The sequence below is a fragment of the Phyllobates terribilis genome, unplaced genomic scaffold (assembly GCF_046119375.1).
Source record: "Phyllobates terribilis strain yellow unplaced genomic scaffold, ASM4611937v1 Scaffold_966__1_contigs__length_505384, whole genome shotgun sequence".
Classification (NCBI taxonomy): Eukaryota; Metazoa; Chordata; class Amphibia; order Anura; family Dendrobatidae; genus Phyllobates; species Phyllobates terribilis.
The window spans coordinates 410,095-436,444 of NW_027363726.1; the positions used below are offsets into that span (position 1 = coordinate 410,095).

Genomic DNA, 26,350 nt, shown 5'->3' on the forward strand with positions numbered 1-26,350 from the left:
CCGTACTCACCTTCCTCCAACCATCATCCCAAGAACCTACGGAGCAACGGGTAGAGCTGGAAGAACAGCCGGTCCAGGAGGCAGAAGACTCCACACAAGCAGAACAGGAGAATCAACCCTCTGCTTATAGTGAGCCTGCCGTACCCCTAGTGAGACAAAGAGCCGGTAGACAGCTGCCCAGTTTACCCTTGACAGCTCCTACACCCTGTAGTTCAGGGCCAGACAGTCAGCTCCGTAGGTCCACTCGGGCCACTAGAGGCCAGTTACCCGCACGCTGGAGAATTTAAAGTGTATAAATTGTTTTATCTATGTTTTTCTGTGTCTTGTTGCTTGTGTATAATTTTGTGTTTCTAGTTATTTTTAGGAAACCTTGGTGGATATACCGGGAATCCTTGTATATAGTTGGAGCGTAACCCAGGATGGACTAGAGACTGTTAAGGACTCGGGGTAGGACAGACCCCTACCTGGTTACGTCTCCCTGTGTTGGTGAAATGGACACCTTTGCTTTTCTTCAAAGACTGCATCCGGTTGCGGACACGCCGTAACCATCTTATGTGTTTTTCTTATAGTATTGTTATTGTTATACTTTGTTATGTTTTTCTAAATGTGTTTAGTCCCGGAGTACTAAATTTCACTAGGGGGGAATGTGACACCCCAGGGGTCTGGTTGCCACAGTGATAGAGATATTATGTCTGAGAGCAGGTGGGAGGTCCTTTGGTCAGGGATCCTGTGCATGCCACACCTCCTGCCCAGTCTTGGGAGGGGAAGAACTTCCCCTGTATAAACCCGGGGCTGAGGCAGGGTGAGTCAGACAAGGAGAGTGGAGAAGAGAAGCAGCATAGGAAACAGCAGAGTTACAAGGAGTCAGGGGCTGGCAGCTACAGAGCTCGCCCTGACTAAGAAGATTCTTTACCGGACCCGGAGTCCGAGGCTGTGGGGACTAAATCCTCCCCAGCAGCAGAATCCGTCGGGCAGGGGATTTCAGGTCCTCTGGCCCAGAAGCCTGAAGGCACGGTCACACGCGTGGGACCAGCACCGCCATCGTGGAGCGGAAGCCATTAGAAGGCCCCGAGTCACCGGCCATACGGGTGAGCACCACACGGTACACTCAGGGACGTGGGCTACTTACATCAGCTTCTAGCAAGGTAGCCAGAAGAGTACAGTCAGTTTGGGAGGCCTACAACTACGCCTGGCCAGGGGAGATCCCATCTGCTCAAAGACTGACCAGGCCCCGTTTGCTAGCAAGTACTCCGGGAGGGTCTGTCGTTGTTACCAGTAAAGACCCTGAACTACACCGTACCGTCTCTGAGTGGTTCCTGCTACCCCCATCATCCACGTCGGCTGCCCTGAGGCCATACCCCTCCCGTTGGGGGTTATACTATCACGCTGCACAATCCTACCACCGGCCTCAGCGGTCTGCCCTGCAGCAGCAGCTTCCTGGCTGCACTCAACGGGTGGCGTAGTCATCAACTATTTACTACTAATAGACTGCCGTCTAGTTTGACTCCCTGGGCACGGACCGGGTCACCGCCACGAGATTACAACCCTCCACGGATCCGGCTCCGGGTAAGCTCCCGCGTGCGCACCGCAGCGCGACACAGGCCCAGGGGCGCGTCACGTACACCTCGTACATGCCCGGCTCCGCTCCGCGCGCCTCGTACACGTCCGGCTCAGCTCCGCACGCCTCGTACACACGCGGCTCCGCTCCATACACCTCGTACACACGCGGCTCCGCTCCGTACACCTCGTACACACGCGGCTCCGCTCCGTACACCTCGTACACACGCGGCTCCGCTCCGTACACCTCGTACACACGCGGCTCCGCTCCGTACACCTCGTACACACGCGGCTCCGCTCCGTACACCTCGTACACACGCGGCTCCGCTCCGTACACCTCGTACACACGCGGCTCCGCTCCGTACACCTCGTACACACGCGGCTCCGCTCCGTACACCTCGTACACACGCGGCTCCGCTCCGTACACCTCGTACACACGCGGCTCCGCTCCGTACACCTCGTACACACGCGGCTCCGCTCCGTACACCTCGTACACGCGTGGCTCCGCTCCGTACACCTCGTACACGCGCGGCTCTGCTCCGTACACCTCGTACACGCGCGGCTCCGCTCCGTACACCTCGTACACGCGCGGCTCCGCTCCGTACACCTCGTACACACGCGGCTCTGCTCCGTACACCTCGTACACACGCGGCTCTGCTCCGTACACCTCGTACACACGCGGCTCTGCTACATCCACACTGTAAACCCCTCCTGACCCCACACATAAACTTCAGCTCATCCAGCACCATGACAACCAGCACAGCAGAGTCCTGCATCCACTGAGGCCCCTGATCATGTGACCCCTGACTCCTCCCCTCCTGTGACCTCATCACAGCTCCTGTGCGCACAGAGCAGCCATATATGTGGTGGCGGCTCTGCAGGTGGAGGTATGTGGAGACCCCATTACTCGGCGCAGGGGGCATTAACCCCTTCAGCACGGAGACTCTTTTGGGGTCTTGTGTTGCCCCTTTATAAGAATCATAAGGTTTTTGTTCTGTTTCCTGTAATAGATACATACGACCCAACTATGGAGACAGGAAGGCAGGAAACGTATAGTTCTCATAGTACAGGACCCCTTTACTGCCCCACAGTGTAATGCCCCCATTATGCCCCTTATGCAGGATGTATGATGCCCCCCACGGTGTAATGCCCCCATTATGCCCCTTATGCAGGATGTATGATGCCCCCCACAGTGTAATGCCCCCATTATGCCCCTTATGCAGGATGTGTGATGCCCCCCACAGTGTAATGCCCCCCTTATGCCCCTTATGCAGGATGTGTGATGCCCCCATTATGCCCCTTATGCAGGATGTATGATGCCCCCACACAGTGTAATGCCCCCATTATGCCCCTTATGCAGTATGTATGATGCCCCCACACAGTGTAATGCCCCCATTATGCCCCTTATGCAGTATGTATGATGCCCCCACACAGTGTAATGCCCCCATTATGCCCCTTATGCTGTATGTATGATGCCCCCACACAGTGTTATGCCCCCATTATGCCCCTTAGGCAGTATGTATGATGCCCCCCACACAGTGTAATGCCCCCATTATGCCCCTTATGCAGGATGTATGATGCCCCCCACACAGTGTAATGCCCCCATTATGCCCCTTATACAGGATGTATGATGCCCCCCACACAGTATAATGCCCCCATTATGCCCCTTATGCAGTATGTATGATGCCCCCACACAGTATAATGTTCCCATAGTAGCGTCTGAGGTCCTGCAGTTGGAATAATCCCTCTGGAGTTGGTTTTCCCTTTGCCTGCTCCCCTACATGTAGACCCTCGAGCATGTATATAGGCATGTACTGGAGCAGGCCTTACTAGATATCGAGGCTTTGTACAGTAATATACCGCATGAGGATGATATCAGAGGAGTAAGACATTTCTTGAAATCGAGATCAGTAGAGTGTAGCAGACATAATGACTTCATGGAGGATCTTCTAAAATTCGCTATTACTCTTTTTGACAGGAAGTACTTCCTCCAGCTCATGAGTACTGCGATGGGGAGCCGCTGTGCCCCCTCATATGCTAACTTATCCCTGGACTGGTGGGAGGAATCCACAATATTCGGGGATGATGATAAGTGGTGACATCCATATATTGGGGTATGGTACAAATATATTGACTACATTTTTATCATCTGGTCAGGGACGAGTGAACAATCTTTTGAATTTGTCAGGGAACTCAACATCAATAGAGTGGGGTTGAGATTTATATCAGAGTTTAATTATTACCAGTTGCCTTTCCTGGATGTACTAATCAAGAAGGATTACTGTAACGGGTCCGGGAGGCGGAACCTCTGAGCTATTATACAAGGGGGCGGCCCTTGTAAGGGAGCGGGTGGCAGTCTCTGGGTGAACGGACAGGGAGTTACGGCAAGTGATCAGGGCAGTCTCTGGGTAACGGGTAGGTACGACCTGTGATGGCAGAGCCTCCGGGTAGGCTAGCAGGCAGATGGTAGATGTGTGCTCCCAGGTGAGCAAGCGAGAGTCTCTGGAATAGCAGGTGGTCACGGCACGTGACGGCGGGACCTCCGGGCTGGCAAGTAGGCAGGTAACGGAGATGCGCTCCCAGGTGAGCGGGCAAGAGTCTCTGAGATAGCTGGTGGTCACAGCACGTGACAACGGAGCCTCCGGGCTGGCAAGCAGGCAGATAACGGAGAAGCGCTCCCAGGTGAGCGGGCAAGCTGGTCCATAGACAGACTGACCGGAGTAGTAAGGCAGACCGTCGGACCTCAGGCAAGCAGGCAGGTAGCTGATATGCGCTCCCAGGTGAGCGGGCAGGCTGGTCCTTTAGACAGACTGACAGGAGTAGTAAGGCAGACCGTCGGACCTCAGACTAGCAGACAGGTAACAAGTATTCAGGCAGGAATCAGGCAGGTAACTGGCAGGAAACTGGCAGGTAACTGGCAACGGGACCTGAGGGCTGAAGCACAGGTGAGACACAGGTGCAAACAACATTGCTCGGGCACCTCCATTTTGGAGGAGGTGCCTTATATATGATGAAGTCCTCCGGCCATTGGCCGGGGACTCCTTAGGACGGCGCGCGCGGTCCCTTTAAGAGGAGGGGAGCGCGCGCGCCCTAAGCACAGGGGCCGGGAAGGAGCGCGCGCTGACAGCAGAGCGGGGAGAGGACGCCGGGCACGGAGCAGAGCGGTGAGGGGAGCAGCGTCCCTGCCTAGCAGAGGGCAGGGACGCCAGCGCTACAGTACCCCCCCCTTTAGGCCCCCCCTTTTTTAGGCCAGACAGAAATTTAGCTAGGATGAGAGGGGCATGGATATTCTCCCGGGGCTCCCACGTTCTCTCCTCAGGACCAAACCCCCTCCAATCTACCAAGAAAAAGGTCTTTCCTCTTACCCTTTTGGTGGCAAGAATGTTCTCTACCTCAAACTCGTCCTCAGCAGAAACCGGAGCAGGAGGCGTACCTGTAGACTTGGAAAAAGAGTTAAGCACTACAGGTTTGAGGAGAGACACATGGAAGGAGTTAGGGATCCGTAAGTTGGCCGGGAGTTTCAATTTATAGGCCACCGGGTTGATCTGACTGATGACCTCCAGTGGGCCGATGAACCGAGGCCCTAACTTATAGGAAGGGATCTTGAGCCGGACATATTTGGACGAGAGCCAGACTTTATCCCCAGGGCGGAATTGAGGAGGGTCCAGACGTTTTTTGTCAGCGTGTCTTTTCATACGCTCGGATGACAGAAGGAGTGCGGACCGGGTACTCTCCCATATGGAGGAAAATTTGTTAACAAGAGATTCCGCAGCCGGATTGTCCGCCGAGGTGGAGACGGGAAACGGGATCCGAGGATGCTGACCGTAGACTACAAAAAACGGGGATTTGGAGGAAGACTCGCTCTCGTGATTGTTGTACGAGAATTCGGCCCATGGCAGGAGATCCACCCAGTCAGAATGGTGGGCATTAACGAAGTGCCGAAGGTAACTGGTCAGGTTCTGATTGATCCGCTCCACTTGACCATTAGACTGTGGGTGGTAAGCGGAGGAGAAGTCCAGGGTGACGTCCAGCAATTTACAAGTGGCTCTCCAGAAACGGGAAGTGAACTGTACCCCACGATCCGACACGATGTGACGGGGCAGGCCATGAAGACGGAAGATGTGGCGGATAAAGTCTTTAGCCAGCTCGGGTGCAGACGGAAGACCTGGCAGTGGAATGAAGTGAGCCATCTTGGAGAAGCGGTCAGCGACCACCCAAATGACCGTACAACCGGCAGAGACGGGTAGATCAGTAATGAAGTCCATCGCTATATGCTGCCAGGGGGCAGCAGGTACTGGCAGAGGTAGGAGGCGGCCGGCCGGCAGGTGTCTCGGAACTTTGTTGCGGGCGCAGGACACACAGGCAGAAACAAAGTCTATTACATCCTTGTGCAGGTTAGGCCACCAGTAGTGCCGGGTAATAAGCTGGAGGGTCTTTTTCTGACCGGCGTGGCCAGCTAGTTTAGACGAATGACCCCAGTGTAGGATCTTCTCCCGATCAGGTACTGGTACGAACGTCTTACCAGGAGGAAGACGATTTAGACTCACGGGAGCCACCTGCATTACTCTGGCGGGATCGATGATATGTTTCGGATCCTCCTCGAGATCAGACACCAGAAAGGACCGAGACAAGGCGTCCGCCTTGACGTTTTTGTCAGCCGGGCGAAAATGAAGGACAAAATCAAAACGAGCAAAAAACAAGGACCACCGGGCTTGGCGCGGGTTAAGTCTCTGGGCATGCTGGAGGTAAGCCAAGTTCTTGTGGTCAGTGTAAATTATTACCGGGTGAAGAGCCCCCTCGAGCAGGTAACGCCACTCCTCCAATGCCAGTTTGATGGCCAATAACTCTCGGTCTCCTATGGAATAGTTGCGCTCAGAGGAGGAGAAGAGTTTAGAGAAGAAGCCACAAGTTACCATCCTCCCGGAAGATGATTTTTGAGTAAGTACCGCTCCGGCTCCAGAGGAGGAGGCGTCAACTTCCAGGAAGAACTGTTTGTTGCCATCTGGGCGATGCAGCACCGGGGCGGAAGAGAAGGCCTGTTTAAGGGAAAGAAAGGCCTCCTCTGCTTCGGGTGGCCACTCTTTGGGATTAGTACCTTTACGGGTGAGCGCAGAAATTGGGGCCGTCCGGGAAGAGAAGTGTGGTATGAAGAGGCGGTAGTAGTTGGCGAAGCCCAGGAATCGCTGAATGGCCTTCAACCCCTCCGGTCGGGGCCATTTCTCGATGGCAGACAGTTTCTCAGGATCCATTTGTAGGCCGGTCTGAGAGATAATGTAGCCCAGAAACGGAAGCGAGGTCTGCTCAAAGAGGCACTTCTCAAATTTAGCGTAGAGATGGTTCTGCCTTAGCCTGAGCAGGACCTGATGAACGTCCCTCCGGTGAGTCTGGAGATCCGGAGAGAAGACCAAGATGTCGTCCAGGTACACCACTACGCAGGAGTAGAGAAGGTCCCGGAAGATGTCATTGACCAACTCTTGAAAGACGGCAGGAGCGTTACAGAGACCAAAGGGCATTACCAGGTATTCATAGTGGCCGTCCCGGGTGTTGAATGCCGTCTTCCATTCATCCCCCTGACGAATACGAACCAGGTTGTACGCCCCACGAAGGTCCAGTTTGGTGAAGATCCTAGCCCCCCTCAGGCGATCAAATAATTCTGGAATGAGCGGAAGGGGGTACTTATTCTTCACCGTGATCAGGTTTAGGCCTCTATAGTCTATACAGGGACGGAGAGAGCCGTCCTTCTTTTTGACGAAAAAGAAGCCTGCTCCCGCCGGGGAGGTAGATTTCCGGATGAATCCTCTGGCCAGATTCTCCTCAATATATTCGGACATTGACCGGGTCTCAGCAGCGGATAAAGGATAGATACGCCCACGGGGAGGAGTAGTACCGGGTAGCAGATCGATGGGACAGTCGTATGGTCTATGTGGTGGTAATGTCTCTGCCTCCTTTTTATTAAAGACATCTGCATAAGACCAATAAGGAATCGGAAGTCCAGGTAGATTAGCTGGGGTAGGAGAGGGACGGACGGGATGGACGGGAACCAGGCAGGTTTTATGACAGTCTTGTCCCCAGCGAAGGACCTCTCCGGTTTGCCAGTCTAGCACGGGTGCATGTCTCTGGAGCCAGGGCAGACCTAGCAAGAGGGCGTGAGAGAGTCCAGGCAGAACATGAAAGGAGATACTTTCAGAATGCAGCATTCCCACCTGCAGGGTAATGGATTCGGTGATGAGTTGAATGGGGCGAGGTAAGAGGCCCCCATCCACGGCAGCGACAGACAAGGGTACAGCCAGAGGTTTGGTAGGGATGCGGTATTTCTCAACCAGGGACTGTGAAATAAAGTTCCCGGCTGCTCCAGAGTCAAGTTGGGCTAGTTCGAAATAACGGTTCTCCCCGTAGATGATCGAAACTGACAACAGCAGGGATGGAGAGGATTTATTCTTGTCTAGGTGGACCTCTCTGAGCGAACCTAGACACAGGCGTTTCCCGACCTCTCCGGGCAGGCACGGATCCGGTGCTCCTTACTGCCACAGTAGAAGCAGCTCCCCTCGGCACGGCGTGAGTCCTGACGGGTTTTGACCATCTTGGTCTGGTCGACCTGCATAGGCTCAGGAGAGTGTACCTGGGGAGAGATGGAGGGAATGACGGGTTTCTGGGAAGTAGGAGCTAAACGTGGAATCCCTCTCTCACGGGTGACCTCTTTGGCACGCTCCTGGAACCGTAGGTCAATCCGGGTGGCAAGGGTTATTAGATCATCGAGAGAGATAGGAATGTCCCGACCAGCAAGTTCATCTTTAATACGACCGGACAGACCCTCCCAGAAGACGGATACCAGAGCGTCGTTATCCCAGGCCAGCTCCGAGGCAAGGGTGCGGAACCGTATGGCATATTGGCCCACGGTGAGACCCTCCTGACGGAGGCGTAGCAGAGAGGATGCGGATGAGGTCTTCCGTCCGGGTTCGTCGAAGACTTTCCGGAAAGCCGAGAGAAAAGCAGGCAAGTTGGACACCAGGGGGTCTCCTCTCTCCCATAGAGGATTTAGCCAGGCCAGGGCCTCCCCGGTGAGATGGGACATGATAAAGGCAATTTTGGCCCGGTCGGAATTAAACTGATGGGACAAAAGTTCAAAGTGCAGGGTGCACTGATTTATGAAGCCCCGAGCCTGGACGGGGTCGCCTCCGAAGCGAGGAGGTGCAGAAAGCCGGGGTCCGGGGTAGGATACCATAGTATTAGTGGGCAGCGGAGCTGCCGGATTGCAAGATATGGTACTGGCGGAGGTTGTTGGTGGATCAGACAGGGTGTTCAGGCGAGTATTAACATTCCGCAGATGACCCAGGATGGCCTCCTGTTGGGACTTCTGACGGGACAGTTCAAGACAGAGGTCCGAGAGCGAGGGAGCTTGGGTGCCACCGGGTTCCATGGCCCGAGCAAACTGTAACGGGTCCGGGAGGCGGAACCTCTGAGCTATTATACAAGGGGGCGGCCCTTGTAAGGGAGCGGGTGGCAGTCTCTGGGTGAACGGACAGGGAGTTACGGCAAGTGATCAGGGCAGTCTCTGGGTAACGGGTAGGTACGACCTGTGATGGCAGAGCCTCCGGGTAGGCTAGCAGGCAGATGGTAGATGTGTGCTCCCAGGTGAGCAAGCGAGAGTCTCTGGAATAGCAGGTGGTCACGGCACGTGACGGCGGGACCTCCGGGCTGGCAAGTAGGCAGGTAACGGAGATGCGCTCCCAGGTGAGCGGGCAAGAGTCTCTGAGATAGCTGGTGGTCACAGCACGTGACAACGGAGCCTCCGGGCTGGCAAGCAGGCAGATAACGGAGAAGCGCTCCCAGGTGAGCGGGCAAGCTGGTCCATAGACAGACTGACCGGAGTAGTAAGGCAGACCGTCGGACCTCAGGCAAGCAGGCAGGTAGCTGATATGCGCTCCCAGGTGAGCGGGCAGGCTGGTCCTTTAGACAGACTGACAGGAGTAGTAAGGCAGACCGTCGGACCTCAGACTAGCAGACAGGTAACAAGTATTCAGGCAGGAATCAGGAAGGTAACTAGCAGGAAACTGGCAGGAAACTGGCAGGTAACTGGCAGGTAACTGGCAACGGGACCTGAGGGCTGAAGCACAGGTGAGACACAGGTGCAAACAACATTGCTCGGGCACCTCCATTTTGGAGGAGGTGCCTTATATATGATGAAGTCCTCCGGCCATTGGCCGGGGACTCCTTAGGACGGCGCGCGCGGTCCCTTTAAGAGGAGGGGAGCGCGCGCGCCCTAAGCACAGGGGCCGGGAAGGAGCGCGCGCTGCCAGCAGAGCGGGGAGAGGACGCCGGGCACGGAGCAGAGCGGTGAGGGGAGCAGCGTCCCTGCCTAGCAGAGGGCAGGGACGCCAGCGCTACAATTACAATGGGACCCTAGGGACACTCATCTACCATCAACCTTCAAGCACTAATAAACTATTGAAGTGGGATAGCCACCACCCCATCCCCATAAAAAGAGGAATACCCAAGGGCCAGTTTTTACGGTTGGGTACTGCTCTAATGTCACAGATTTTAATATACAGGCAATAGACCTGAACATCAGATTCAGGGAAAAAGGGTACACCTGTTACATTTTGGATTCTGCATCATCGTTTGCAGAAAAATGGGAGAGACAGACACTTCTCCTTACCTAACCAAGAGACCAAGAAAAAGATTGGACAACACGAGTAAGAAAAACTTACAACCATCAGAGTGACTGTATCTTTCATATCCTCAGAAAACACTGGGATATACTTGTGGCTGAACCGGACCTGAGGGGTGCTGTAGGATCTACTCCCATGATAACTTTCAGAAAGGGTCGGTCAGTTAGGGACCATTTAGTGTATAGTTTCTGTCAGGAAAATATTGAGAAAGTATTAACAATTTCTCTCTATCCCTGAAACCCCTCTTCATCCCTCCCTTATCCACCATTTGTCACCAGAGGAGAGCTGACACTCCACGCAGCTGTTGGTATGCAAATACAAGTACAAGAAGCTCAGTAGACTATTCTACTTAACATACGAATGCATCTCCTCTTGGCACAGACCTGGGATAGATTGACACCTTCCAGCATAGGAGCAGAGATGGAAGGAAAGAGGAAATGGCTCGTTTAGGCTCAAAAGGGGTTTAACAAAGACTGCAGGATCTTCAGAGTCAAAGCGAAATATGGAATAACTAAAGTTTCATAATTCTGATAATGATGGGACCCATATTTTTAGTGACAGAGTCAGCTAGGGAACGATATGGATATTTTCCTGTCTCTGTAAGCCCCTTGGGGGGTTGTGGCGCAAAAGTCCCAAAATAACAGATCGCAGCTATACCGTGTGAGGTCTCTGGAGAAAGGTAAAATCATAACGGAAAAAATTGTATCACTTTCAGGTCTCTATGATCAACCGACGATAAGTTATCACAAAAATCAGATATCTAATAAAGATATGAAGGCTGGAGACCAGCCCCCTTGATGTCTTCCAAGGGGTGTGTGGGCAGGTCTTTCCCTTCAGCAGCATAAAATAATCTGCTGAGGTTAGAGTAGTATTCATTGCGGGAGTATATATTTATTATAGCAACAGATTCTGCTGAGTGTCTCCCCTCCACCTATATTGAATCATCTCAGTGATAGATATAGTAAGTCTTCTTTAATCCTGTTTATTTTGTGTAACTGCTTATGTATTGTATTGTCCCCTTTTGTAAAATCTTGTATATTTTTCATAACACTGCCTCCCTTTTGGTTTAAATATAAAATATAATAGTGCTGTTTCTTTTGTGCTGTAATTGTTCCCTTCCATGAAGCCATACGCTACCAGAACGCAGGCTTCCCCCCAGGCCTGTATTATATTTCAAATCTGGAGGGTGGTGGCAGCGAATAATATTAATTGGGCTATTGTGAAGCTGACAGTGACCGTACAGGGGCATATACACATATTCCATGCGTTGGAATCCGGAGATGTGATGCCATACGCTCACTGGTCGCTTGCCGATACCTATGTAGTCCCCACTCCCTGACGAAATCCGGACAGAGTGACGGCAACGGTGAGATATTGTGTGATCTCCCCGGTGTCGTCGCTGCTGAACCCTGACAAATTGGTGGCAAGCGGTGGGTTATTACAGAACATCAGTGGTTGGATTGAGCAATCATTCCTGTCACTGAAAACTTACACGGTTCTTGCGAGAATACTGTGCAGATTTTTAAGAAATAAGAGTCAGTGTTTTAATATTTTTTTATTTGGGACATTACTGTACGTATAGCAGTTGCATCCCCTCCCCTTCTCTTGTTTTTCTGTCCTATCTTTTATTTGGCAATGATGGCTACACGTGAAGAGCCCTGGTATCACCAGCAGTCAAAGGAGACTCTCACTGCTCTCTGTGAGCTGAGACAGATTGACCCGACAGGCAAAACCAGGCACCAAATGATTGCTGAACTGTTGCAAGGTGCTGCAGAGCTCGGATGATGGGGTGGCCAGCCAAGACCCGGATAGTGCTGCTGCAGGGTTCCCACCTGTGATTGCCAGCCAGACCCGCAGTCAGGGTAGTGTGGACCCCCACCTGCAGATGGCCTTGGAGCTGCTCACCGCAGACAATCGTGATGGACAACTGCAGCTGGTCCTGAAATTCCAGGAGCGAGCAGAGCAACGAGCCGAAGCTGACCGAGAGGCTGCTGAGCTACAGGCTGAGGCTGAGAAAGGTGAGCGACAGGCCCAAGCTGATCGAGACGCTGCTGAGCAACAGGCTGAGGCTGAGAGAGCTGAGCAACAGGCCCAAGCTGACCGAGAGGCTGCTGAGCAACAGGCCCAAGCTGACCGAGAGGCTGCTGAGCGACAGGCCCAAGCTGATCGAGAAGCTGTTGAGCGAAAGTGGCAAGATGAGCAGCGCTACCAGCTGGAGTTAGCCCGAATCCAGCTGCCGAAATCCACCGCATCGGGCAATGAGACCGGCAACACCAACTGCTTTAAACCCCGTCCGGAGCATTTTCCTGTAATGGAAAAGGACGGGGACTTGAACACATTTCTCTGAGGATTTGAAAAAGCCTGCAGACAGTACCAGCTGCCTGAAGCCCAGTGGGCCAGGTATTTAACTCCAGGGCACCAAGGAAAAGCTCTGGAGGTGTTTGCTTCTCTAATTCGAAAACAAGATGGAGACTATGAGGCCGTCAAGCAGGCTGGGATAAAAAAGTACCAGCTGACTCCGGAGGTTTACTGGAAAAAGTTCAGAGCCCTCCAGCGTGGACCACATGACAGCTACAGTGACGTGGTGGATGGGCTCAGGACCAACTTTGAGCAGTGGGTCCAAGGACTGTCAGTTACCACCTTCGAGGACCTGAAGGATCTGATGACGAACGACCAGTTTGTTCGTCTTTGCCCAGTGCAAATTCGACAGTTTGTGCTTGACCGGGAGCCAAAGGAGGCTGCCAAAGCCGCCCAGATTGCAGATGCCTATAAGGCCAACCGCACACCAGAGGTGCGGAAGTCAGCCGCCGCCAGCTGGAAAGGGGGTAAGCCCTCAGCGGGTTCTGCCCCATCTTCCAGCACCTGGCCTGCATTTGACTCCCATAAGTGTTATGTTTGTGACCAAACGGGTCACACAAGCCTTGTCTGCCTGGAGAGGCAGAAGATGAGCACCACACCTGAGGCCCCAGGACCTACTGCAGCCATTCTTTTTGTGGGTGGGGCGGTTGGCAGGGCCCGGGAAAACTTACAACCTGTTACTGTGGACAACACCGTTACTGTTGACCTTAAAAACACTGGCGCAGAATGTACCATCATCCACCCTTAGTTCGTGTTACCAGAGGAACTCATTGCTGGGAAGACCCTGACTGTCACCGGGTTTGGGGGTGTTTGCCGATAGCCCGAGTTTTTCTGGACTTGGGTGCGGGGAGGGGGTTAAGGGAAGTGGGGGTGTTGGAGATTCTCCCCACTAATGTGCTATTGGGAACTGATCTGGGACGGTTGATTGCCAGATACATCCCTGACCACCCTCCCAGATCTGATATGTCATGTAATGCCACTGTCAATAATGTCAATTGACGGTAATGACAATAATGTCAATTTCATGCATAATAAAAATGTATGTTGTGTTAATGGGAATTCAGCCACCTCACCCTGCTTGGTGATGCTGCTGAGGATCCCCTAAAGCGAGCCAGCATAAGTGCTATGGGCAAGGGGAGCAGGCACGGACACACCAGTAAGCAGGTTGTCCCGTGCGGGTGACCAGTGTCCCTCCAGATAGTGACATGGTCAATGGTAGCTGTCCCATGACTAGCACAGCTCCCGAGGTGATGAGCAGGGATGGGGAGAAACATGAGGATCATAGGGAAAGTGGTTCCGTGTCGGTGACCAGTGTCACGATGGACTGTGACATGGCCGGTCGTAGCTGCCCCCTAGTGAGCATGGCTCCCAAGGTAAAAATGATGGCAGGAAGGGTAGGCCCCACAACTGGGCAAGGTAAAAGAAAGGTGTGTCCCCCTGTCTGTCAGGAGTATGGGAGGAAGGTACCCATAGCCTGTTAGAGGAGTGGGGAAAATGTACCCCGAACCGGTCAGGGTGATCGGAAAGCTGGATCTCCATTCGGTCAGAGTGGAGGGCAAGTTGGGTCAACGGCATTTGGGCAGTATACGCCTTGGTTGGGACACCCCATTAGCGAGACACATGTACAGTATACATTGAGATCAAACCGGAGACATCTCCTTTTGTATCATTGAGATGGTTAAACCCAATGTGAGAGGAGGTGATCACAACAGATGTACCCTCAAAAAAGAAAGTCAGTGGATTTCCAAACTGGATTCACTGGCCCCTAAGGGACACAATGAGCAAATTTCCTCTGCCTATTTTGAGTGAATACAGCCCCATTCTGGATTACATTTTTGGATTGTATACTCTACCCATTGCTACTCAGTGCCCTGTGAATGAGGTTCACATATTGTTGTACTTCATCGAGATATCTGAGCTTCTATATCAGAATTATTTCTTATCAATTATTCCACTTATACTATTTTGTAATTAACAAGTGTGGTGATTCTTGTGTATCTCTAATTGTGCAATAGAGGTCAAATTTGACCATTTAGGAATATACTGTGGGCCATCATCCCATATCTTATGTAGTGATAAAGTATATCTACATGCTTATTGCATGATGGGATGCACAATACTTGTTTTTAGTCTCCCATGACACTGATCTCAGAGACAGAAAAATCCTATGTTGGTGGAATGCAATCCAAAACCATTATGCGCTCCGGCGTGGAACGCACATGTCCGGGCACGTTTGTGCTTTCAGCCCGCCCGTTGTTTTGTGCTGAATTGTGGGGAATACTTGAGAATTTATTTTTGTTCTGTCTTTAGTTGATCCCACTGATGCATCAGATAAGTCCTCAGAGAATTATAATTAGAGGAACCCATGGACACATTAGGATTTGTGAAGCTGACCTCCGCTCTCCTCTATTTCCTTTGAATTTGTTGTGTGACCTGTATTTCAGAACAGTAGCTCTTGGTTTGTTTCATTTCCATGTGTAAATTGAATTTGACTCGTTGTCTTTGATATCTCTTTCAAACTTAATTTTTTCGATGTCTGAGATCCATCCTCCAGACTTTGTAAATTCTTTTACATATTTTGTTTGAGTTTTGTATTCAAAAAGGCTTCTACACTGGGCGGAAAACTTTCACCGAGTTTTTTTAAGAAACAAATACCAAACGCAATGTGACTTGGTTATCCTTGGTTAGGGTTTTTTTTTTATTTAGATTGTGAGCCCCAATGAGGACAGCGATGATAATGTATGTAAAGCGCTGCGGAAAATGTTGGCACTATATAAAAATAAAGAATATATCTATAATATAATCGTACAAGCGTCCCTCTGTCTGAATCCTCTATAGACTGCGCAAGCGTGACACGCCTGCACAGTCTGGCTCCAGACAGAAGAACGCATGGAGCCATTACAGGTAAGAGGAGTGTGTAGGCACTGAACGCATACCGCAATCTCCGGCGTCATACTTGCATACTTACCTGACCGGGAGGAGCCGGGGCAGGAGTGAAGGCGTCGGAATCGGCGCATGTGCATAGCGCTATCAGGTGCCATTTTACTGAAGACACATTCGCAGTGTGTCTTCAGCAAAATGGCGCCGGACAGCGTGGTATGGGCACGTTTTTTACTCCGGCGCCACACTCCTCACCCGGCCTCCGGCAGAACAGAGCACCACAGCTCTGGAGCATAGGGAAGAAAGGTGAGTTTGTGTTTTTTTTTTTTTGTATGTGTGCAGCGTGAAAGGGATGAGGGAGCCACACATACCAGGATTGGGGGGTGAGGAGGCCACGCATACCAGGATTGGGGGGTGAGGGGGCCACGCATACCAGGATTGGCGGGTGAGGGGACCACGCATACCAGGTTTGGGAGGTGAGGGGGCCACGCATACCAGGATTGGAAGGTGAGGGGACCACGCATACCAGGATTGGGGATGAGGGGTGCCATGCATACCAGGATTGGGGATGAGGGGTGCCATGCATACCAGGATTGGGGATGAGGGGTGCCATGCATACCAGGATTGGGGATGAGGGGTGCCATGCATACCAGGATTGGGGATGAGGGGTGCCATGCATACCAGGTTTGGGGATGAGGAAGCCATGCATACCAGGATGAGAGATTGGGTGCCATACATACCAGGATTGGGATGAGGGGTGCCATGTATACCAGATTTGGAATGAGGGGTGCTATGCATACCAGGATTGGGATGAGGGGTGCCATGCATACCAGGATTGGGGGTGAGGGGGTGCCATGCATACCAGGATTGCTGGTGAGGGGGTGCCATGCATACCAGGATTGGGAGTGAGGGGTGCCATGCATAGCCAGATTGGGGGTGAGGGGTGCCATGCACCAGGATTGGGGGTGAGGAGTCCCATGCATACCCGGATTGGGAGTGAGGGGTGCCATGCATAGCCAGATTGGGGGTGAGGGGTGCCATGCACCAGGATTGGGGGTGAGGGGTGCCATGCATACCAGGATAGGGATGAGGGTAGCACAAATACCAGGATGGGGGCAGCAGAAATACCAGGATGGGGGGCAGCACCATACCAGCATGGGAGACCATATACCAATAAAAATGCTCGCCACCCGGGCGTAGAACGGGCTCAATGGCTAGTATATATATATATATATATACATATATATATATATATATATATATATGTGGACATACATCCTGTAAAGCATGCGACTATGTTAATAAAACCGACACATTTGAAGAAAACCTAACGGGACAGCAATTTGCAATACACAATTTCATCAATTGTGACACTATAGGGGTCATCTATTTAATAGAGTGTATAGAGAGTTAACAGCAATATGTGGGATGCACGTCAGATCTGCTATAAACATGTATTAGAAGACATTTATCTGACGCAATCAATCCCACAGCATTAAACCAATCTGTGGTTTCAAGACGCTTTTCACAAAAACATAAAGGGGATATCAGATCCTTCAGATATTAGGAATAGAAAAGGTTTATAAACCATTAAGAGGTGGAGATATGAAAAGAAAAATCTTAAATAGAAAGTCATATTGGATATTAAAATTACACACTAGAGCCCCACAGGGAATGAACATCAGACAGGATTAATATTACAGTACAATTAATTGTATTTGTCTTTGATTTCCAGTGATTTTATTGAATGTCTCATGCATGAGTTGTATTTGTGTATTATCTTTTTCTATCATACAATACAGGGTTAAATTGTCTGGGAAGTACTCAGTAATCAATGGACACCCAGGAAAGGGAAGGATATAAAAGTATCACAGAGACTCACATGTTACAAATCAGGAATAAGCATTGGTTTGGTATGTCGGCACTTGGTGGTATGCCATCACAACAGTTTTTATGAATTCACAATAAATGTGAGGTTTAACAATATAGACAATGCTGGAGAATCCATCTCTCCTCCTTTCTCTACTTGAACCTTGAAATGTCCCTGACCAGGGCGGCTCCATGCGGTGATCTTCAGACAAAGTGCATTGAATAAACAGTGAGCTGACCTCCCTCTCCATTTTACCATTATATGCATGTTGTCCCTATAGTGATGAATATTTATTTTTGCTAAAACTGTGATATTTTCACTTTAAAACTTTTTAAACCTTTTTTTTATAAACGTTTTTAAACAACTCTCCTTAGTACGATCATACAACATACAAGCCTCTGATCGCTCCGGTGATGCACTGTACTACTGTAGTGCCGTGTATTATCACTGCCTGTCAGTGTAATACTAACGTCCCCATACACATGAGATAAGTGTTGACTGAACAGTCATTTGGCAGACGGCTATCTCTCCAGACTCCCCCATACACACAAATATTCCAGCTTTCCTGTGGTCTGTATGAAAGAGTCACCTCCAGACTCCACTAGCAGAGGATTATCTACAGGAAGAATAAACGGATTAGCCTCTGAAATTCAGGATCATACATCCTTCTCTGCCCTGACATCATCTGTCGGAAGGCCCCCAAATACATTATATAGTTGACCAAACCCCTCGAAATCAGTGCTATCATGCAGCTTTAGTCGGGCATTAAAAGGTAATTTATTGAATGCTGCCTTTGGCCCGTCCTAATAGACTTTCGTACATTGCAGGACCAGACACCATTATTAGACATTAGTATTGTAGGAACTAGGCAGCCCCATCCTATTGAGCACTTGGGGGAGGAGGGGCAATCAGTCGAACTCTGTTAAACCTTCTTAGATGCCATGTTTGCTTTTTGCAGGAGCAAGTGGTTAAACTGCCAGGGATTTTATTGCAGCTGCAACTGTGCCAGCCTTGCAGTGTACATTTATGTTCTGGTGCCCAAAAGAATTTGTATGAGAACAAAAACGAATGTTTAAAAGTGGCAATGTGTCTTCTGCTTTTTGCATGTTTTTTTTTTTTTACAAGCATTGTTGGTGGCAATTTTCTTTTGAAACATTTTAATATCTGTTTTTTTTCTGGGTTTTTTCTTGTAATATAGGAAAGCCTAAGGCCAGAAGTAAACCCCATAATACACTGCACATGTAGACTTTAGTATCAAATCATTTCTGTCCGCGATGTTTGTGCAAACAAAACAGCTTTTATAAAAGCCTCAAACTTCTGTGTGTGAATCAGACATGAGATCTGACTTGCTAAAAGATTACAGTCTGGGGAAGACAGGAAACATTCATATAGACGGCCGGTGGAGATGTAGTCAGTGACAGACTCTGGCCAAATATGGTTTTAGAGCCGTAGTAGAAGATGTTGCCTCATCATGAAGTAGTTGTTTCTCATGTCACTTGTAATGAATATCTCCTGCACTATTGCGAATGCCAATTCCAGTGTCGGAAAATGAGACGAGAATTAGCTTTATGGAAGGTGAGTGTCAGGAACTCACAAAGAGACGACACCGGGAAGATCACACAATCTCTCACCATTGCCGTCACTCTGTCGGGATATGTGTATACGCCCCCGTACGGTCACTGTCAGCTTCACCATAACCCAATTATTATTATTCGCTGCCACCACCGTCCAGATTTGAAATATAATACAGGCCTGGTTTGACACCTGCGTTCTGGTAGCGTTTATGGCTTCGGGGGAGGGAACGATTACAGAGCAAGAGAAACAGGACTATTACATTTTATATTTAATCCAAAATGAAGGCAGTGTTATGAAAAATATACTAGGATTTTACAAAGGGGACAATACAGTACAGAATATACAGGTACACAATATAAACAGGATTAAAGAAGACTTGCTTAATAAACATATCGCAGAGACAATTCCGTTTAGCCGGAGGGGGGCGCCCCACTTATTGATTTGACTGTTATCGAACAAGATCTGTTTATTATCGTCTCCATACCCCCCTGGCAATGAATACTCATCCATCCTCCGTGGATTATTTTATGCTTAAGGGGAGACATGACCACACAGCTTCTAGGATGACATTACGTGGGCTGGTCTCCAGCCTCCATATTTTTATTAGGATATCTGGCTTTTGCGATAACTTATTGTTGGTTGATCGCAGAAGCCCGGAAGTAATACCATTTTTTCAGTTATGAATTTACCTTCCTTTAGAGACCACATATGACATAGTTGCAGTCTGTTATTTTGTTACTTTTGCACCCCGGAGTGGCTCACAACTACGAAAAAATAAGCATATTGTTCCTTGGCTGACCTTGCCACTAAAAATATGGGTCCCATTATTAGCGGAGTTATGGAACTTCCAATATTTCTTATTTCGTATCAGCTCCGGACATCCTGGAGTTTGTGTTAAACCCCTTTGAAGCCTAAATGAGTTTTCCTTCAATCTCTGCCCCTGCTGGAAGGTGTCAATCTATCCCAGGTCTGTGCTAAGAGGAGATGCATTCGTATGTTAAGTGGGTCAGTAGCACCTTTTGTGCTTCATTTGTCTACAAGTGACTTCTGCTGTGTGTGTGTTAAATTGCATGGAAACAGTTGGTCCAAATGGTGGATAAGGGAGGGGTGAGAGGGAAGAGGGGTTTGGGAGAAATTGTTAATATTTTCTCAATATTTCCCTGACAGTGAGTCTATGAGAAACGTATTCAGCTGCAGACTCCGAGGAAGAAATTGCTTGTTATCTGTGGCCTAAAATATATAGGTTTTATTAGTAGATGTAAAGACAAAAACTAAACACTGTAAAATAATAAATCTCCTCATATGTTTCCCCTTATTATCTCCAGTAATTGTATTATTACACAGGATTTTTATAATGTTACATCGGCTCATCTTCTCATTCAGCTCTCTACAATATTGGATCCTCGCAGTGAAGATCTTCTATATAAGAGAATTTTCCTGATTTACCCATCAAAGATAGTTATGGACAGAGACAAGATGGCAGAGAGGTTATTACACCTCACCCTAGAGATCCTCTTCCGGCTTACTGGAGAGGTGAGAGACTCTGATGATGTCACATTACATCATTCTTATCTATGGGAATACCAAATGGACAGAACTGGAGAGGTGAGGACTCTGGAAATGTCTGGAGTGAGATTTATTAATGTGTCTCTCCATAACCAGGATTACACAGTAGTGAAGAAGACCTCTAGTGAGCGCTGTCAGGTCCATGTGTCTGAGGGATGGGGAAGAACCCTGAGCCCAATCACAGGGCCTCCACCTCATCCCCTGATACACGAGAACATCAATGACCAGAAGATCCTAGAACTCACCTACAAGATGATTGAGCTGCTGACTGGAGAGGTGACACTGCTGTGAATGCTGGGACTTTATACAGTAATGCTATGAAGGGATCAAGGGATGACTGTATCATTGTATGTGTCAGGTTCCTATAAGGTGTCAGGATGTCACTGTCTATTTCTCCATGGAAGAGTGGGAGTATTTAGAAGGACACAAAGATCTGTACAAGGATGTCATGATGGAGGTTCCCCAGCCCCTCACATCTCCAGGTAATAGACAGGACTAAATACACACGGCCTATAATTATCTGTATGTAAAGAATGAATTCAGTCCCTGTATGTGTTTCCTCCAGATCTATCCAGTAAGAGGACAACACCAGAGAGATGTCCCCGTCGTCTTCTTCTACAGGACTGTAAACAAGAAGACCCCAATGTTCCTCAGGATCATCAGGTAGATGGAGAGAAGGTGTCATGAGATCTCCCCTATGATGTGTAGACGGCTGTGAAGGTCTTGTATTCAGTCTTGTTTTATCCACCAGTATTATATGTTTTATACTTGTGTAATGAGAACGGTGGAGATGGCAGGATTAGAGCTGATCATAGATGTGACTTCTCATCTGTTTGTGACTTTTACAATATTTGTTTCAGGGTGAAGATCTGACCCATATTAATACTACAGAGACATATGTGAGGGGTGATGAGCGGTGTAAAGAGGAGATTCCTACATATGACTACCCAGGTGAGTAGTGACCACTAAATGCAGAGAAGTCACAGATTCTTCTCAGTCACCGGCTGTGGCTGCTTTATCAGTGGTATAGTCTGGCCGTATCACAATCGTGTGATCACCATTTTGCCGCTGGAGCATAACATTCTCCTCCATCCGAAAATGTTCAATTTACTTTGGGAAATTGTGAAAGCCCTTTTCTATAGAATTTACAACCTGGAGGATCCACCTGCCCCCTGGGATTAGGAGACGCTGACCGTTACCTGCGCAGATCTGTAAACTACAAAGCCAAATAACAGCGTACGCAGAATGTGCTGACAAGTGAGAAAATCACTTGAAGAAAAATACTATGATGGGCCTGTAAGAGAAAGCAGAGGGTAATGATGGTGTTGGCTTCCTAGAACCCTGATATCTTATTGGATGAATCTACCTTCTCTCCCTTCTGTGCTGCTGAATGTGCTCATATGGTCCCTACAAGACCCGGTCCAGTCTTTCTGGCCAAACTTCACCTTTATGATCGACAACATTAAATGTGCGGTGAGGGCCAAGTGTGAATTTCTGTACAATAACAACAGAGTTTCCCTTTATTCTGACTTTTCAATTTCTTTTAAAACCGACTAACTTCAAACAGGATTGTGATAAACTGAACAGAAAACATTACACCTGTGCCATGATATATCTCTAAGCTGTGCGTGGCTGATGGCTGTAATATACATTTATTCACGCCTGCAGGAGGTGTGTTGGCATGGCTCCAGCCCTGGTTTAGATTGCCAAGAGCCACCGAGCCCCATACTCTAATTACCCCAGAGAGGTTTCACCACTAGTTACTCATTTTTACTGATGAAGACTGTTGAGTTTGATAATTTCAGTAGATGTGTTATTGTCTATAGTCACAGTTTTTGACTTCAGTAATCCTCTGATTTAACCCCTTCCCGCAGCCAGTTTTGTGTTCTTATCAGGCCCCATTTTTTAAATCTGACATGTGTCACTTTTTGTGGTGATAACTTTGGAATTCTTCCCAAAGGATAATAGGAAACAAATGGACCTTACAAATTATTTTCCAACTTCTCTTGAATCTGACAATCCCCTATATACAGTTGTACACTATTATCTGGGCACATGGCAGGTTAAGAAGGGAAGGAGCGCCATTTAGCTATTAGGAATGCAGATTTTGCTGGAATAGTGTGCAGATACAATGTATTGGGGACACTGGTCATGGTTACCTGGAAGATCAAAAAATGGCCACCACGAATAGGCTTGGCACTATCTACCCCATTTACAGATTTCACAAATTACTTTGCTCATCACCGTTTAACCCACTGTTTCCCAAACCCCATCCTCACGGCCCCCCACAGGTCATGTTTTCAGGATCTCCTTAGTATTACACAGGTGATTGAAGTATCATCAAGGCATCAGGAATTCTCTCACCTGTGCAATACTAAGGAGATCCTGAAAACATGACCTGTGGGGGGACGTGAGGATGGGGTTTGGGAAACACTGGTTTAACCCCTCTACATGGATCTGGACTTACACAGAGACCCCTAGGCTTGGGCCATGGTGTTATCTGCTGTTCTGTGGAGTGAGATGGAAAGAAGAATAGTCAGGTAGCCGGGTCAGAAACAAGAGGATAGAGAAAATACAAAATCAGAAGACACAAGAGTAGTCAGTAAACGGGCCGAGGTCACAACAGGAAACAAATACACGAGTCGGGAGCTGAGCACAGAGGACTGAACCAGAGGAGAACAAGGCTGTATCTGGCAGCTTCCGGCAATATACCATAAGCTTTAGTAGGGTGCGGTGCTCTCCAATTAGCTGAAATAGGGAGCAGATTACTCCAGCTGGACAGCACACACACCCATACTGCCAGACTGGATGGTACTATTGGTCCCAGCAACCCTAATCTTAGTGGCTGCGCAGAGCCTGTGTCTCGCAGAGCTTCTGGTTCTGACATCTCCTCCATCACCAGTGCCGCCTTCAGCATGAATAAGGCGGCGCCTGGTGACAAAAGCAGACGTCACACAAGTCGAAGCAGGAGGAGAAGTAGACGTCCCAGACGAGATGGGAAACGCCTTTTGCAGAAGCCCTAATATGACAAAATGTCAGAAAACCAGGGCAGTAGAAATCCCAATAAAGTGACTCCATTTTGGAAATTATAACCCTCAGTGAAATAATCTATAGGAGCAGTGACTATTTTGACTCCACAGGCACTTTCCAGAAATTAGCACGCAGTGGATGTTGGAGAGTGAAAATTGCAAATATGCCATTTTATTACCCAACACATTGTGCCCAGATTGTGCTCCAGGAGACACACACCATCAATTAAGTGGGTTCTTCTCATTATAGTAATGTCAAGTACATGGATGTTAAATGTGGTTTGGGCGCACTGCAAGGCTCAGAAGTGAGGGGGAGATCTGACTTCGGGAGAGTGGATATTGCTGGATTGGGTTATGGAAGCCATGTTGCTTTTCAAGAGCCTTTGAGCCACTAATAATGTGGAAGGCTCTGTTTTCCATTGACAGATGATGGACTTGAGTGGGGGCTTGTTTTTTGTGGGATGACTAGAAGTTTTTATTGGTATCATTTTTGCCTACATAACATTGTTTGATGGCTTCTTATTCCATATTTTGGAGGCAGAATGAAGAAACAGATGGACACCACGCTCTACTGGTTCATCCTATGAGGTTTTCTATTAGACTGTGAACTGTCATTGTCTTGGTGAATAATTCAATTTTTTTTTATATAACTTGCCTTTTTTACAGACAGTATAAGTACAAATGTTAAAAAATATAAAATTCAAGGATTTTTTCTTAAAAAATAATAATTGGTTTTATTCTTGGTAGATGACTGTACCAGGAGATCAGAGGGACAGCTGACACCTTCAATTTTTAAATCAGATAATTTTGAGATCTCACAGGATACAATTGAAGTGACTGCCATTACTCCAGATAAACCATCATCCCTTCACAGCAAAGATCTGTCATCTGATCCTATGAAACAGATCCTGTCTTCTGATTCATTACCGACTACTAAGGAAAATCATAGTCACAAAATAAGCATTAAAAAACGAACTGCTTCTAAAGCAAAGAAGCCATTTTCACGTTCAGAATATACAAATAGTTTTCCCCTCAAAAAGTCTTTTCTTAAACATCAAAAAATTCACACAGCAGAGAATAGATTTTCTTGTTCCAAGTGTGGGAGATGTTTTAATCAGAAATCAGATCTTGTTAGACACCAGAGAATTCACACAGGGGAGAAGCCTTTTTCATGTTCAGAATGTGGAAAATGTTTTAACCAGAAACCAGATTTTGTTAAGCACCAGAGAACCCACACAGGGGAGAAGCCTTTTTCATGTTCAGTTTGTGGGAAATGTTTTGTACAGCAATCACAACTTAATACACATCAGAGAACCCACACAGGGGAGAAGCCATTTTCATGTTCAGATTGTGGGAAATGTTTTGTTCAGAAATCACAACTTAATATACATCAGAGAACTCACACAGGGGAGAAGCCATTTTCCTGTTCAGAATGTAGGAAATCTTTTACAAAGAAATCAGCTCTTATCGCACATCAGAGAACTCACACAGGCGAGAAGCCTTTTTCATGTTCAGAATGTGGGAAATGTTTTACAGAGAAATCAACTCTTATCGCACATGAGAGAACTCACACAGGAGAGAAGCCTTTTTCATGTTCAGAATGTGGGAAATGTTTTACAGTGAAATCAACTCTTATCAAACATCAGAGAACTCACACAGGGGAGAAGCCTTTTTCATGTTCAAAATGTGGGAAATGTTTTAACCAGAAAGCGTATCTTGATAGCCACCGGAGAACCCACATAGGGGAGAGTGCCACAACTACACCCAACTAGTCTCTGTACCGACTTAAAAAGGCACTAGCTGTACAACTAAAAATGCCACCACAGACCTAACTCCCTAATAGGCCGTTGAGTTTCTCGTACCTCCTGAGGAACCAGAGGGGAGGCCGCAACACACTGTCAACCAGGGGAAAGGAAAGTATGAAGTAAAATATGAAAACTCTGAATGAGAAACAAAAACACATTCATATAGGGCAAAGAAGGCAAGCTAAGGAGAAACAAAAATAAAAGGAACGAGTATAATCTCCCAGAAACCTAACATTGTTAGAATGAAAAGGTACTGGGAGGGAAAGCAAACTAACGGGGAGGATAGTTTCACCTTTGTGGTGAAACTTACAGCATTCATCCTCACCAACTGTAACTGTAAAACCCGTCCATTTATAATGACCACGGACAAGATAAAGATTCCCAACTCACATCAGGACCACAAGATCCCAGGTACTTTCAGCTGCATCACATCTAATGCAGTGTACTTCATTATATGTACCAAATGTCCAACTGGGGTTGGTATGTAGGGGAGACAAGGCAAAAACTTAGAACTAGGATGAATTCTCATCGCCACACAATAAAAGAAAAAAGAATAGATCACTTGTGGCCTAACATTCATGGACATGAAATTACTTGTATTAAAAGGTAACTTCAAATCTCAGAGAGACAAAGTTATGACAACCTTTGACACACTCAGAGCAGGAATGAATGTGTCTCATGGATTTATGTCTTTACATCAACTAAGGAATGTGCTCCTCAGACCGTTTGAGGGCATCACAATCATGGACCAGACATCAATCACAGGACAATAAAACTTTCATACTCCTGATCTTTGAACTTTTCCAATATTTACGGCCACAACTGCTTCTCCCTCTCCCATACTGATAGTTCTGCTTCATGTCACTTGTCTTATCTATTGCATTATTCCTGTGCCCTCTTGTGTATAAATATGTGACTCTTCAGATTTTGTGTTATACTATGCCTGATTAACCAACTTGAGTAGTCTCGAAAGCTTCAAATTTATTACCTTTTAATGGCTAACTGAAGATGGTATCAACCACTGATGACTCTCAAATTGTA

General features: G+C 48.2%; 1 protein-coding gene across 1 annotated transcript; it reads left to right on the forward strand.

Moving 5' to 3' along the window:
* The first annotated feature begins 2,416 nt into the window (after positions 1-2,416).
* On the forward strand, positions 2,417-25,811 carry LOC141240625 (uncharacterized). Its single transcript, XM_073668688.1, has 7 exons — positions 2,417-2,444; positions 20,293-20,442; positions 20,572-20,751; positions 20,834-20,957; positions 21,041-21,138; positions 21,336-21,426; positions 24,252-25,811. Exons 2-7 carry the CDS (start codon positions 20,371-20,373, stop codon positions 25,274-25,276), a joined length of 1,590 nt encoding a protein of 529 aa, XP_073524789.1. The 5' UTR covers positions 2,417-2,444; positions 20,293-20,370; the 3' UTR covers positions 25,277-25,811.
* The last annotated feature ends 539 nt before the right edge of the window (positions 25,812-26,350 follow it).